This window comes from Morone saxatilis, unplaced genomic scaffold (genome assembly GCF_004916995.1).
Source record: "Morone saxatilis isolate NCDOM2014 unplaced genomic scaffold, NCSU_SB_2.0 Contig4, whole genome shotgun sequence".
Taxonomy (NCBI): domain Eukaryota; kingdom Metazoa; phylum Chordata; class Actinopteri; family Moronidae; genus Morone; species Morone saxatilis.
The window spans coordinates 14,180,527-14,195,278 of record NW_023339984.1 but is presented as its reverse complement, the minus strand read 5'-3'; the positions used below and the strand labels follow the sequence as shown (position 1 = coordinate 14,195,278).

General features: G+C 41.1%; 1 protein-coding gene across 1 annotated transcript in view; it reads left to right on the top strand.

Moving 5' to 3' along the window:
- The first annotated feature begins 2,394 nt into the window (after positions 1 to 2,394).
- LOC118337830 (adenylate cyclase type 2-like) overlaps positions 2,395 to 14,752 on the top strand; it is a 16,954-nt gene continuing 4,596 nt past the window's right edge. Inside the window, exons 1-19 of the mRNA XM_035674941.1 lie at positions 2,395 to 2,653; positions 4,292 to 5,591; positions 7,155 to 7,352; positions 7,476 to 7,637; positions 8,174 to 8,323; positions 9,014 to 9,168; positions 9,373 to 9,484; positions 9,578 to 9,705; positions 10,435 to 10,593; positions 10,689 to 10,848; positions 11,206 to 11,382; positions 11,710 to 11,732; positions 11,874 to 11,927; positions 12,171 to 12,234; positions 12,387 to 12,484; positions 12,766 to 12,850; positions 13,075 to 13,212; positions 13,309 to 13,386; positions 14,051 to 14,226. Coding sequence (XP_035530834.1) covers positions 4,722 to 5,591; positions 7,155 to 7,352; positions 7,476 to 7,637; positions 8,174 to 8,323; positions 9,014 to 9,168; positions 9,373 to 9,484; positions 9,578 to 9,705; positions 10,435 to 10,593; positions 10,689 to 10,848; positions 11,206 to 11,382; positions 11,710 to 11,732; positions 11,874 to 11,927; positions 12,171 to 12,234; positions 12,387 to 12,484; positions 12,766 to 12,850; positions 13,075 to 13,212; positions 13,309 to 13,386; positions 14,051 to 14,226 — 2,987 coding nt within the window. The 5' untranslated portion in view covers positions 2,395 to 2,653; positions 4,292 to 4,721. The remainder of the gene's footprint in view (positions 2,654 to 4,291; positions 5,592 to 7,154; positions 7,353 to 7,475; positions 7,638 to 8,173; positions 8,324 to 9,013; positions 9,169 to 9,372; positions 9,485 to 9,577; positions 9,706 to 10,434; positions 10,594 to 10,688; positions 10,849 to 11,205; positions 11,383 to 11,709; positions 11,733 to 11,873; positions 11,928 to 12,170; positions 12,235 to 12,386; positions 12,485 to 12,765; positions 12,851 to 13,074; positions 13,213 to 13,308; positions 13,387 to 14,050; positions 14,227 to 14,752) is intronic.

Genomic DNA, 14,752 nt, shown 5'->3' with positions numbered 1-14,752 from the left:
ACACTGCCACTTTACCCATTTTTGTTTACTAGTTACCCTATTTGATTGGTTATTTTAGAAAGAGATGAGGAGAAAGTGAAAGTACAACCTGTGTTGTGTATTCCTGATTTGCTGGTCAGTGAATGTTACACCGTGTTGTTCTCTTGACTGCTTGTTTAGTTGCTTGTTTTCCTGTTTAAATTTTGCTTTGTTTAACTGGCTGGCATTCTGTTCTTGGGCTATATCCAGATTCCCCTTTGTTCTGCATTATTTCATACTTCAAAATGCTTATTTAACTACTCAAGCAACATTCAGGGGGGGAATGCCAGTGTACCGGCTATCAGATGGGTGAATGTGCACAATAACGTTAAGTTTCTACACTGCATTAATAATTTACTTAAGAGTAAAGAAGCATTTACAGTTTAATCTTGTGTGTGAATCAGGTTTTTTTGTTTTAAAATGAAAAAATATACAGGTACAGTGTTGAAAACAAAAAGGATAGGATGGGAAGTATGAAGAATATGTAGATAATAATCCAAAAATGTGTGTTAAAAGTCCAGTGTGTAACATTTAGGCAGGATCTATTTACAGAATATTCACAGTATGTTTTCATTAGTGTATAACCTGTAAATAAGAATTGCTGTGTTTTTATTACCTTAAAATGAGTTGTTTTTATCTACAGAGGGAGCGGGTCCTCTTCCACAGAGACCCCATGTTTCTACGGTAGCCCAGAACGGACAAACCAGACACCAACCATTATAGGGTTTTAAATCACTTACATGTTAGATAGCGTCTGAACAGTAGCTTAATGCAGGTGAACCAATAAGGGGGATATATGCTATGAATGTGTTTTTTTGCAGGTGAAAATGTAATCTTCAAACAGCTGTGAGGTAAATGTAGTGGATTGTCTCTTAAAAATGGAAATAGTGGATGTATTTCTAAAATTACGCCAAGTTAAATGTACTACGTACCTCTGGAAAGCTAATTCAGAACAGTGTTAAATACTGCATCTGCCATAACATACATCTATAAGGAAACAATGCATCTCCATGAAGACTACACGGTTTCCATGTGGCACTAAACCGTCTTTACGACAGTGTAACGGCGCGTGTTTGCCGAGGTCGTAAAATTGCTTGTTTGCCAATATAGGGAAATATTACTACAGCAATAAACATGTTTGACTTGAAAAAAACAAACAAATAAGACAGAGGAGGTACACACGGAGAGGAGAGAGAAATAAAGAGGCTTCAGTTCAGCTGTTATACAGGGTTGGTTGGCAGAGTGCGTGCTCTTTAGTTTTTGTTTTTAGCTTATTCAAACTGGTGAAACTGGACAATAGAGGAACTGGTTAGGTAAAGCAAGACATGTTAGGACAAAACTTTAGTTTGTTTCTCTATTTTTAGGCCTATATGGTGTGATACAGTGTTCCCTCTTTTTCATTTTGTGGTCAGTTGTTGTTCTCATCACATGTAGCTCCATGTAGAAAAACAGCTTTGGTCTATTTGGAAGCTGTAGTGGTTTGTGGTGCTGTTGAAATATGTGTTGAGAACATTTAGTCTTAAAAATGTGTGCAGACACAATATAAGTAACATCCCTTAATTTCAGTGGTTTGCAGCAGTGCATGAATTGGATCAAAAAAAGGTGCCGGTACCCTAATTCAGCACAACCCTAACCCCTAAACACACCATAAATCTTTAACCTTTGACATTTTCTCTTATGTCATTTGCTATGTTCTTAGCGTTAAGTGAGCTGGGTTTACACAGAGACGCGGTTATGTGGGTGTTAGGGAGAACCTCACCAGCACACACACGTTTCAGAAACACAGAGGTCCAAAACAAATACACTGAACTTCTCAAAGTAGATATTTTAAGGCAGTCAGTTTGACTTCAACTGGAAAAAAAAAAAGGTCCAGACCTTGTTGACCATCCTCAGCAGAGGTGGAAGAAGTAAGGGTACTCATATGGCTCATTTCAGGCACTGGTCTCCAGCAAAAGGAGGAATACTTTAACTTTTATTAAAAAAAATTGGGAAGTTGGAACAACACAACGAAGGCTCGTACTGATTGATTTAGACTTTTATCATCTTCAAACCTTAAAAACAAATAATAAAAAGTCCTTAAACTGTGCATTCGGGAAGCTGTAACACCGTTTATATAAACCAGCACCACAAACTACAGCCCCATATATATATTATACATTATATAGTTATATCAGAACTCATTATGAAGCTATTCATCTAGCTGTATCTAATTAACAGTGTGACCTTTGCCCTCCCCTCCTCTCCACCTCCATCCTTCTACCTCTCCATTTACTACCTCATCCTATTTGCATAGCTGGACCAGAGCGCTCGTGCCCGCGGTGCTCGCGCCCCCGCACACTCACTCACCTGCCTCACACTCACAGAAACTCTCTCGTGCGCAGAGCAGACGCAGACTTTTCTTTAACACCTGTTTTTTTTATATATATATATATTTATATATATATACAGAAAAGTCTATTTTAAGGGCATATTCTTTTACTTTTTACCCGCCTTTAAAGCTTTAACGTGTTTGTGGCAGCAGTAAGAGGATGACGTTGGAAGTCGACGCGGAGGGAAATTAACCTTATCGTGTGTGAGAGCCGACTGACGTTAAAAGGTGAGGACGAGAGAGGCGTTAAGGTTAATAAACAATGAGGTAAGAACATTATTTATCCTTACAAACATTACTTTTTGTGCTCGCGTTAACGTCTAAACTCGTTAAAGTGACTGAACCGATAATGTATGGTATAAAAGAACAGCTTGTGGCAAAGTTGACGGGATAAAAAATGACTTCATGCTGGTTTTAATGTAATGTTTCTATGTACTGAAGTGACTTTTATGAAGGCTTTTGCTTTGCACACCGGCAGCCGCCATCCTTTACCTTACACTGCAGATAAAGTTAGATTTATAGAGATAGCTTTGTTCCCACTCATCATCAGCATTCATCTTTCCCCACTGGTGATAACATCTTTTGCCGTAATTCAAATTCAGAAATTCAGCGTTGGAGGTATAAGGTTAATCTCTCTATCTGCGTGGTTGAAACAAGACTTTATTTTACCCCTCAAAAGGAAGACATTGTGCATGGAAAATAAATGTTTATCACTAGAATAAGTGAAGAAGCTGGATATGTGATATTCAATAAAAGGAATAGAGCTGAAAGAAGCTTAAAGTTGAACTTGGTTGCTCCCTTTTATACATGAATAACAAAATGTTAGTAATTGGAGGACTTCATCTTGGGCTCTTTTATAGAAAACAAAACAATGTGAGAAAATGGAATAATGAAGAGAAAGTTGCAGCCTTATGTTAAACTACAATAGAAGACAGTAGCCAATAGCTGTCATTTGAAAATGTCAATCTTCTAAAAGTGACTGAAAAGTCAAATGAACTGCGTCTACCTTGATCTCAACCGGGACATCACTGAATAAACCAAACTATTTAAATAACATGAAATAAAAAAGAAAACTACACAGTCTTCCTCCTGGTTTGACTTCGGTCCAGTGTTCGTTTTTTTGGAAAACCCCTGCTCTCTTTGCTTCACAGTGCCTCACAGAGACAAGCAGAACAGAGTAGTGAAACCAGCAGACAGGGAAAAGGGACACCAGTGGAAGAGAAACACACACAAACAAAGAACAACAAAATGCACTGCCGTGACCACACAGTGTCACAGCAGTGGGATCGCCTTAAAGAAGAGACACACAGTGGCTCCCTTGTGACAGCGCAGAAAAGAAACCAGATTGTTGCCATTTCACGTAAAAAAAAAAAGGGCAAAGCAGAAGGTCAGTCAAGGTTAGCTGGTGAATCACATGAAGTACTGTGTAATCCCTCTGTGATTTGGCCGTTAAATCACATTTGGGATATAATGTTTGAGGCCGGAGCAGAGCGGAGGAAGGTCGGTATTTTGCACACTGATCTGTCGTGTTGTGAGAGACAGTTGTGCTCCTGAGTTCAGACGATAGGGAAGGAGGGAAGGAAAAAGGCAGAGCAGCACTGAGGCAGATCAGCGTAAAACACCAAGTGTAGGTGGCGGCTGGAAAATGTTTTTAATGCGCGCTGGGTGCGTCGCTGACATTGTCATTCCAGTACACACCTGAACAGTGTGTACGTGTGTCGTGCATGAGTGTGTGTCATTGGGGAAGAGCGCGCAGCTAGACTAACAAGTTTCTTTTTTTTTTTTGCATAATGGGGAAGCGACTAGAAGAAGTTTGTCATTAAACTGGAATCAGAACTTTGTGTGTTTGTTCTGCGCTCTGTGCTGATTTTGCTGTAACTTTTTTTCTTATTTTCCTTTGGGCAGCAGGACTCCTCTTTCACCCGGCATGGATCAGCACTCGACAAAGGAGATCATGCTATGGTTTAAGATTCCCTACCAGCGATCTTTGGGGCCTTAATGGATCAATGCGACCCCAGAAGGAACGTGTGTCACCGCCTTCGTCATAGTCGTCTATTTTAGCTGTAGGAGAGTATTGGAAGCAGAGGAGCTGGACTCTCACTGGGATAGTCTCAAATGTGATTTATTTATTTCATCTGACACACAGACACAGGTGGAACGTTCTCTCCCTGCTGCGCGGGCACAAACAACACCTGCCGACAAGGACGAGACAAAGGAGGTAACGCCGTCCTAGTGTACTTATCATGTAGACAGGCAGACGGAGAGACGGACAGCCGGAAAACGCGAGGTGACAAGTCGATAGACGGCGAGATCCCTCGCACTCGCACAGGTCACAATGCCAGACGAGTCGCAAGGTTTTCAGGAAAAGGGGAGGCCTGGAGAAGAAGCGTCGCAGGTGTCTTTGGTGCCAGACATTATGGCCGTCTCCGGTGATGGGAAGGGCAAAATGTCCAGAGGTAATATCCTGGAGCTTGACGACTTCAGTCACACAACAGATGGCGTAAAAGCACAGAGCAGTGACGGTGACGTTTTGCATTCAGGAGACGGTAAACCCCAAGTTTCCGTGGAGGTGGGTGTCGCGAAAACAGCGCAGGCACCTGAGCCTCTCAAGGCCAGTTCTTTGTTGAAGGGGACGGGCGTGACCCTGCAGGCTACGGATCACGCCGCCCCGGTCAACTCGTCCTCCGATAGGCCGCAAACTGACAGCGGGACTTCACCGCAAGCAGACGGCGGCAGCGACTCCGACTACAGCAGCACAAAGTCCAGCTTACCTGAGCTCGATAGAAGCTCCTTTGAAAAGACGAACTCTATCTCCCCTGTCAATTTATCCGAACCCAATTTAGACGCTTCAGACAAAAACACCAAAAGTAGTTCAGCGAATGACAGAGACATTTCTGAAACCGACTTTAAAGAGAAAGCAGAAAACTCCCTGAGTGGCAATTCGCCCCCATTCCCCGACGTTTCAGCCCAAATCTACCAAACGAGGGACAGCATTGACATGAGGTGGGACGAGGAGGACAGGGACGAGGACAGGCGAAGCACCCAGTCCAGGCGGACTGTGAAAGAAGGGGTGTTTTGCTGCTATCAGAAGTTCCACAGGGCTTTTCTGCAGTGCGTGGAGGAGACACCGGCCATGTTGTCTGGGCTGTTGCTGTCTCTGGCTTTCTGCGTGGCCATCATTGTCCTCATTCCCACCACCAGAGAGGTGAGACGCGGAGAGAAAGAGCGTGCGTGGGAGAGAGAGGGGAGGGTATTCTGCGTATGTGCACGCATAAACTATTAAACTTTACATTTATTTCGGTCAGTTTTGATAATCAACTAATGGTTAAGTTATTTATCGAGGAAAAGTGTGAGGATTTGCTCATCACCTTGAGCTCTGACATTTTTCTGACACTTTAAATGATGATTAGAGGAAGACTTACTTTCATTATTGATTAATCTACTAATTATTGTTGCCATTCATCTATGAAACCTCAAAGAAATTGTGGGAAATTTCCACGACAGCGTCTCAAAGTTCACGTTGACCCAAAAAAGAAAAGCAGAACGTCGTCAAACTGAAGCCTGAAAGCTCAGTTTCAGTTTTCAGAGCCTGAAACCTGAGAATTTGGAGTATTTTCAAGATATTCGCTTGAAAAATGACATTAAAAAAAGTTGCTGCTGATTGTTTTTCTAGCAACCGATCAATCAATTATCCGACTAATCATTTAAGCTCTAAATAATTGAAACTATAATGACTTACTTACTTGCTTGCAGCTGTCAACACGAGCACTTGGCTGAAAAAAGGTTTTATAGCTAACTTCGCTGGGGGCCGAGGGCCGAATAGAGAACGAAACACCACAACACTTCTGTGCATCATCAGTCTGCATGACGTCTCATTCCCACAGTATGTAGGTCAACTGCGTCAACCTGCAATGAAAAAGACAATCGTAACACAACATCTTTGCTCATTAGATTGTGGCCTCATTAAACTGAAAACTTTGTATTGTGGTAGTAATGTGCGTCCACATTATTGGACAAAACTACAAAACAATGACACCAGAGTTGTAAAGAAACCTTCTCTTTTAAGCTCTACAGGATGACTTTTTTCCTCTTAAAATAGAAACCTTTAATTGTTAGCAGTGCTGTAGATAACTCAGACAGGATGTAATGAAACAATTTTATCTTTTGCATATTGGTATCTGTGGTGTGTACAGACTATTGTGCACCTTTTGCACAGGAACTGGTGCTTTTTTTGTTTGGTTTCTCATGAACTGAAATGTTCCACTTTAGTTTCTTGGTCTATCATCAGTTTTTTAATGTTTTCTAACATCATCAAAGTAGAAAAGGCCAGGGTGCTGCTAGTTTGTCAACCACTTACATAGAGTTGTACCCTTTATTTGGAGAATTATTACCTAAATATCAGAAAAAAAGTATCACACATCACTTTGTCTGGTCGCAAAAATGAAAATACCTTTACTTTCACAAGGCCGGATGAGATTAAAAACATTGCACCAGCTGTTTAAAGCTAAGCCTGGCTTTCATGTCTAATGAATAAAGGCATTTTAATTCTAGTGTAGAGCAGACAGGTGCTTTTTGGATAGTAAACAGCTGACTCAAAATAGGACAATGCTAGCTAGGTCTTTGCAAATGCATATTAACATGAAAAACTCTCTGTCCTCTGTACCACACAGCATCTATGCAGCTGTAATAGCCTTGTAAGACATTAATGCTGCTTTGTTAAACTGTCCTTAACGCACTAATTAGCCGTTTTTGCCCAATCTCCGCCTAGAACATCGATGACCACGTAGGCGCTCTGTCGGTGGTGTGTGTCGTTCTCTGTCTGAGCGCCATGCTGCTCGTCTGCCTGCCCTGGCTGGCCACGGTGAGGCGCTGTGGAGGAGCCCTGGCCCTCTTCGTCTGGGGGACGCTCTACATCACTGCCATAGTCTTCATCTTCACCGAAAAAACCATCAATACGTGGGAGCAGGTGAGAAGGAAGTAACACGAATTGAATTTTAGTTGACTTACTCTTTGAACTGTCATTAACCTCTAACTCTCATTCCCGTTTCTTTCTTCTTCCTCTCCTTCGCTCTCTCTCTTACCTCCTCAGGTCGCGTTTTTCCTCTTCCTCTCTCTGAGTGTGTACACAGTGCTGCCTCTCTCTATGGCCTGGGCCCTTATGGTCGGGATAGGGACCAGCGTATCGCACATCGTCATCATCAGTGTCTACGTCCCTGTCACAAGCCCAGAGACACCAGACCTGGCAGTGCAGGTAAAAGATTTGCTGTGTTTGAATACATTTACGTGAACACTTAGTGAACAGTTTAGCCTAGCTCTGTTCAAAGATACAAAAACAATGCAGCTTACTAATTAACACAATGTATTAAATAGATTTCGCGTAATTTGTAATCACAGCTTTCGTTTGTCCACGCTTGTACGTAGTTAATTATAGGGGGAAACAAATAGCAACAAAGCTTCAAATGTCAACACAGGCAACGATTTGCAAATGAGCTTTTTTGAATAAATGTGCTCTTTTTGCATGTGCCAAAAAAAAAAATAGCATCCAAATTCAAATTCATGTGAAGGTTAAGTTCAGAGCGTGCACAGTGCTGTTTTGTGGCCTGTGATCAGCAGAGCGAACAGTCACACTGGAAAAAATGCAAATAATCTGCATCCCTCTTTACTGGTTACCAGAGAAATCCTAAATCTATGAGGGGAGTTTTAAGATAATTTAAAAAATGCTATGGAGCATTTTATAGGACAAACAATAACAATAACCTCTCTCTTCTCCTCTGACTTCCTTCTCAGCTGGTGGCGAACGCGCTGCTGTTTGTGTGTGTGAACTGCATCGGGATTTTCCATTTGTGGATGACCGAGCGCGATCTCAGGATATCCAATCAGAAGAGAGAACAGTTCAGCAAAATACGCTCCCAGAAGGAAATAAGGAAGTATCAGCAGGTAAAACACTAGCTTCAACTCAACAGACCATATGGTTTTTATTGAAAGTCAAAATTGCTTTTAATTAGCCTTTATTTGTCTGTTTATGGCAGTGAGGGTCACTTCTTATATAAAAAAAACATCCTGATTTAACTTTACTGACTTGATTCCTAGTGGTTCAGTTATTATCTGTTTTATTTAAAAAGCATTTAATGCAACAAAAGTCACATTTTCACTATAAAAGTGAGTAAATATTACTCCATTGATGATTTGATACTAAGTGGATCCTTTTGCAGAAATCCAATCTAGGTCTCTTCTGTGAATTTAAAATCATTATCAGTGTAATAGTTCTCATTAAAGGGCCCTTCACCTGAACAGCCTGCGTCGGTTACTGTATGCTTTTCTGGCTATTAGGGCAATAGATTAATCATTCACTTGTCTGAAGCCCGGCAGCGATAGAACATGCAAACCCAAATGGATACTATTCACAGCAAGTAAACAAAAAGACGAAATGCGATCCACTAAGTAAACATGGCGTCGCTTCAAAGAGGCTTTTCATGGCCGCCGCATTTTCTTTTACAGCCTTTGTGAACAGATTGTCGCGACTGTAAGAAACAAGAGCCAGAGCTCAAGGTTTTTCAAAACTCATCACCCACCTCCTCTGTACACATCTTTACCCCCCCCCCGTCCTCTCTGTGTCCTTGGCAACAGGAGCAGCTCCTCCTGTCGGTGTTGCCTCGGTACATCGCCGTGGAGCTGAAGTCGGAGGTGATAAAGAGGCTCTCCAAGCCCAAGAGTGACAAGGAGAATGAATCCAACTCCAACAACTTTCACAGCCTCTATATACGGCAGCACAAAGACGTCAGGTGAGGATCGTGTTAGGTCCTTAAGGGGATGTTGAGTTTCACAAGCAGAACTCCTTCTATCCATTCCCGTTTTTTTGATATTTGGATGGATTTGTATACTTGTCTTATATATACTGTGTTGACTCTGTAGAGATGAGTCACTAACGGCTGTAATCATGTCACCGCGTGCCTAATATTTGTGTCTATCTGTGTGGGTTCTTGCAGCATCCTGTATGCAGACATCGTGGGCTTCACAAAGCTGGCGAGCACCTGCTCACCAGAAGAGCTGGTCGCCGTGCTCAACAAGCTCTTTGGCAGATTCGACGACATCGCCAAGGTAAAAAAAGACCAACACACCCTAACTCGAGCTTTTATTTAGTTGCTAAGGAACAAGGTAATTCTGTGTCTGACTCTCTGTCTCTATCTGTAGAAAAACGGGTGTCTTCGCATTAAGATCTTGGGTGACTGCTACTACTGTGTATCTGGTCTCCCTGACCCCATTCCCACCCACGCCAGGAACTGTGTTCAGATGGGACTGGACATGTGTACTGCCATCAGGTCAGTTTATCTGAATTCATCTGAAGTTTTTCTTCTCCAGTTTGTCTTCTTTTGGAACGATTCAACATTTATTTGAACACTTATTCGTGTTGTGCTTTCTTTCTTCGTCGTGCCTTACACCTTATTTCGGTTTTCCCAGCCTCGGGAATGAAAAGCTATTCAGTGCTTTTGATTTGCATCTGATGCCAGTGGACTCTGTGTAACTTCCTCATGGTGTTCACGGCACTATAGCTCAGAGCGTGTGTGTGATACCACCGCGATATGTAAAATGACCACCATATTCTCAAACTGCACATTTTAAGCAGGGTCTTGTCTCGTCCTGTTGCATTTAATGGGGATTTTAGTGCTCAGTTGTGTGGGATTCAGAACAGATTTCTTTAAATGTATGTAAAATACAATGAGAGAAAGTTGTTAGGCACCTTAAGTTTGTCATCTGTCTTGTTTTTAGTGTTAAATTTGAAGTTTTTATGTCTCCTTACTAAATCTATAGGAATAATAGGAAATTAGGATACTTAAAACAATGTGAGATATATATAGTTTAATTAAAGATAGCATTACAGTAAGTTTTCCTAGTGTGACAGTTTGTTTTATAACATATTTCTCTTAATGTTTTGTCTCGTTGGTGCTATTCATAAAACAGTGTAAAAACATTTAAATATTAAATATTTAAAATAAGGTGAAAGTTAACTGGATTATTGGACATTATTAATACTTTTTATCTCTCTGTAGTAAACTGCGAGAGGCGACCGGGGTTGAGATCAGCATGCGTGTGGGCGTCCACACCGGCAACGTGCTCTGCGGCGTCATCGGCCTGCAGAAATGGCAGTACGACGTGTGGTCACATGACGTCACGTTAGCCAACCACATGGAGTCCGGAGGTCTTCCTGGGTGAGGAAATCTTAACGTCTGCTCAGAGATAGAGTTAGATTTATAGATGTTGAGCTTAGTTTGGTTATTAATACTATTATTATTATTATTAATAGGCGAGTCCACATCACAGAGGAGACACTGCAGCACTTGAATGGAGCGTACCAAGTGGAGGAGGGGAACGGGGGGACTCGGGATCCTCTTCTTACAGGAAGAAAAACCTACCTGGTGATTGACCCACACAAGCCGAACAGCATTTCAAGGAGACCTAAAGTGGTAGGTGTTAGTTGTAGTTGGGTTTTTGTATCACGTGTGTGCCCATCTGCAAATTGAGTGCACCTTAAGGGCCCTTTCTTGATGTACAATGTAGTATATTTGTGCTTTATTTGTAGTTACCCGCCTGTTATCTGAACAGGATTACATACTTTTTTGTTGACCTTATGAAAGAAAAAGTACAGTCATGACATTTTAACTTTTAACTGATTGTTCTGGTTTGATAACCTGACAATGTGTGTTTATTTTGAAAAGCTCAGTTAAAAGAGACTATTTCTTTAATTGCCGCAATGGTACTTTTTGCTGTGATCTCGCTTCCGGGAGGGGAAAAAAGTAAAATAATCTCTGTGTTCATTTCAGGCAAACAGTCTTGCGTCGGGAGAGAACAGGCAGCGTGCGTCGGTCCGGATGTCTCAGTACCTGCAGTCCTGGAGGACTATCCACCCCTTCGCAGACCTAAGCAACCCTGACGCCAAGCCCTCCAAGAAGAAAATCATCCCCACCAATGCGGTCATGAACCAGTCGCAGCTGTCTGCAGTATGTATTTGTGCTGCTCCCCTCATTGTGGCTCACTTAGTTTCTCCCACGTACTGAGCTGCGCATGAAAGTAACAAACACATATAAGTGGACATACACAGACACAGTACATATATAGATAAAATGATATGTTTGTTTTCCTGTTGTAAGTATACATATTCTCCAGGAACATGTGGTCTTTGTAATGGTTAGTCATTCAGTAAATATTACGCACCACCTCTGGTCCTTTGTCTCTCGCCAGTGTTTGATCATAACGTCTGTATTGTGTATTTAAAAGAGAAGTGACATTAGGTCATTCATTCTGTTGTGTTTGTGTGTTTGCTTCAGGAAAGAGCACCTTACCAGAGCTGGTAAGTTCCAAGATACATTAACAACAGTGGTATTTTATTTAAGTTCAAGTCCTAAATTGAATGATTGAACCCACTAGTTGAATCAGGAATGCAGTATATTGTATTTAAAGCTGTTTCTAATGTGTTCTTGTGTTGTACCAGTTTGGTTGTGGATAATCGTGTTAGGGGATCACTGGACACGATAGAGACTGCGGGGTAAGTTCATCAAAATGATGCTGTAGATTGTTTTTGTGTTACTCTGCTCCCTCTGTGTCCGCTTGTAGAAAGCCATAGGAACATGTCTCATTGTTCTTTTGATATATTAAATAACAGCTTGTGAATAGAAGTCATACTGATCTTTGTAAAAAAAAAAAAAATAGATAAATCCATTGATTTTTTTGACTTTATAGATATTTTGAGATCAGTTTCTTATCTGATTATTTTGTATTTTCTATTAAGGAGAAGATTAAAGAAGCTCAACTGTTTGACTCTGCTGTTCAACGACCTGAGCCTGGAGAGACAGGTACCCTCACTCAGTCATACATGCAGTAATATGTATTCATGAATTAGAGTAGAAACAAGCATGATGTACAGTAAAGTATGTGTGTGTGTGTGTGTTTGCAAATCTATTATTTCTACTGCGTTTGTCTCAATATCTGCGTGTCGTTCTTCCAGTTCCGCCTCTCAGAAGTCAAGGGTTTACACCATTCAATGAGCTGCATGGCTTTGATCTTCGTTACTCTGTTCGCCGTCCAGATGCTTGTCTCTCCAAAGTGAGTAGCCCTTTTGTCACATGTAGTGATGCAACCACTTTAGTTTCATGTATTCATACTCATTATGCCTGAATGAAATGAAAGTGAAATCCAGATTTCCCTTATTTTTATGGGAAATCCCTTTAAATAACTTGTGATTCCCCTTCGCCCTCAGTAATGAATTGGTCGTTTCTCGGTCGCTGACTCACTCAGTCTCTCGCTCACCAACTTACGCACATGCACCTTTGTTTGCTTATTCTGAAATGATGGATAAACTGTGTAAATGATTTGTTTTCTCCCAGTAACTTTGTGATGGCCGTGTCGTACGGCGCAACCTTCCCTGTGCTGGTGCTGCTGCTGTCCATCGCTTTCACTGGATACTTGGAGGTAAATGTGATATGTTAATTGTATTGGTAAGAAGTTTAGTTTCATATTAACAGGTGACAATACAATAAAAAAGGTTTAGTGTCAGCAGTATACTTTTTGGATTGTTTCTTATCTTCCTGACATTCACATTTCTCCTTTATGTTAATTTTAGTAAAATACACCAAATGATAACAATGACCCTCAGAATTTCTGTGTTAAATGTTTGTTTGTATGTTCGTTTACAGAAGTGGCGTTCCAAGATGCCGTTGAGTGTTCAGTGGATATCAGGGCTGTCCCGTGGTGTCTCCACCAGGGCGGCGCTGCGACTCTTTGTGGTCACTCTCTGCGTGCTCATCACACTGCTAATGGCCATCCTCAACTTTGTGAGTCTCTCTTCTGCCTCTCGTTTATTTAATCATCTTTCTCTCTTTTTTCTTTCCATCAATAACATTTGTCTCTGCTGTTTTTTTTTCTTTCAGGTCTTCCTCCCGGGAAACAACTGCATGTCAATTACTAACAGGACAGAGCTGGAAGGTCTCAGACTCTACAATGGGCCTGTAAGTGCCTCCAAATAAACATTTCACCGTATTATTTATCAATGTTTTATCTTCATTATAGCTTATATGTAAAGTATAGTGATGCAGTATTTTGTTTTACTTTTCCTGAAGTCTTTTTCTGAACCTTGCTGATAAATCCGGCCAACACTGGGCTTTTAATGAACTGAATGTGATGTCTTCTTAAAAACCTCCACTCATCGTCATCCCTTGCCAATACAACAGTGATTCTTCCTAACATATTTTAAAAGCTGTAATAAAATGTTAAATTTTTTTGCACATTTTACATTTTACAAAAGAAACAAAACACATACAGATACACACGGAAAAAAATAAGAATAAAAAACAAAACAATTTCTCTATCAAAAAGTACAGATTTGTTAGGATAACTCAGATTTCAGGTGATGAATGAAAGAGCTTCTTCAGCCACTAATTGAACAGTTAGTGCTTCAGTTCTTTGTACTACTTCATTATTTCTTCGTTTACAAAGAAGAAATGTATCCTAAAGGTATCTCTACCTTCGACAAGGTAGTCTACAACCCCAGGAAGTGTTCATAAAGCTTCTTTCGAATGCTGAGAGCTTCAGTACAACCTTTGAACATCACACATCACTTGTCATAACCCACATTCTTTTCTCTTCCCATGACCTCTGTCTTCAAACATCTAGTACTACCTGTACTGCTGCCTGCTGGCCATGCTGGGAGTGATCGTGTTCGTCAGGACGTGCTTGTCAGTGAAGACGCTGCTGCTCACCCTCGCTGTGGTGGTTTACCTGGCCCTCTTCCTCCATGTTTACGCCCCGAGGTCCCACTGCCTCGTCGACATGCTTTACAACAGCACCAGGTGAGTTATACACAAAAGTTTGGCAAATAAAATATATTAAAAACTGATTTTTTTAACGTGAGAAGATGTAAACAAAGCCTCTGTTAGGATATGATATAACAAAAATAATTGTGTCATGTGCAAAAGTTTGGGCACCCCAAGAGTTCTGCCATCTCAGATTAGTTTTTAAAAGGTCTCAGACTTTAATCAGCTTGTTAGGCCTAAGGCATTTTAACAGATGTGATTAGGAAGCGTCAGCTGGAGCCAATTTCAAAGCTTTGCAAATACTCCGACTCTTCAAAAAAGCAGCTGTGTAACGGCTCCTCCACACGGCCGACCTGAGCAGCATGTGTGTGCCTGAAGATTATTTGAATTTAATTCAAAGGAGGCAGCAGCAGGATAACTGTGATTTCTTTGTCATGTTGATTTGCTTTTGTTGCCCAAATAAAGTTAATAATAAAAATAAAGTTACTTTGCTGGTTCCAGCATTTTGTGGATTGGGATCATTATAAATTGAAAAGCTTTGGGTTTTCTTTTGAACATGTCA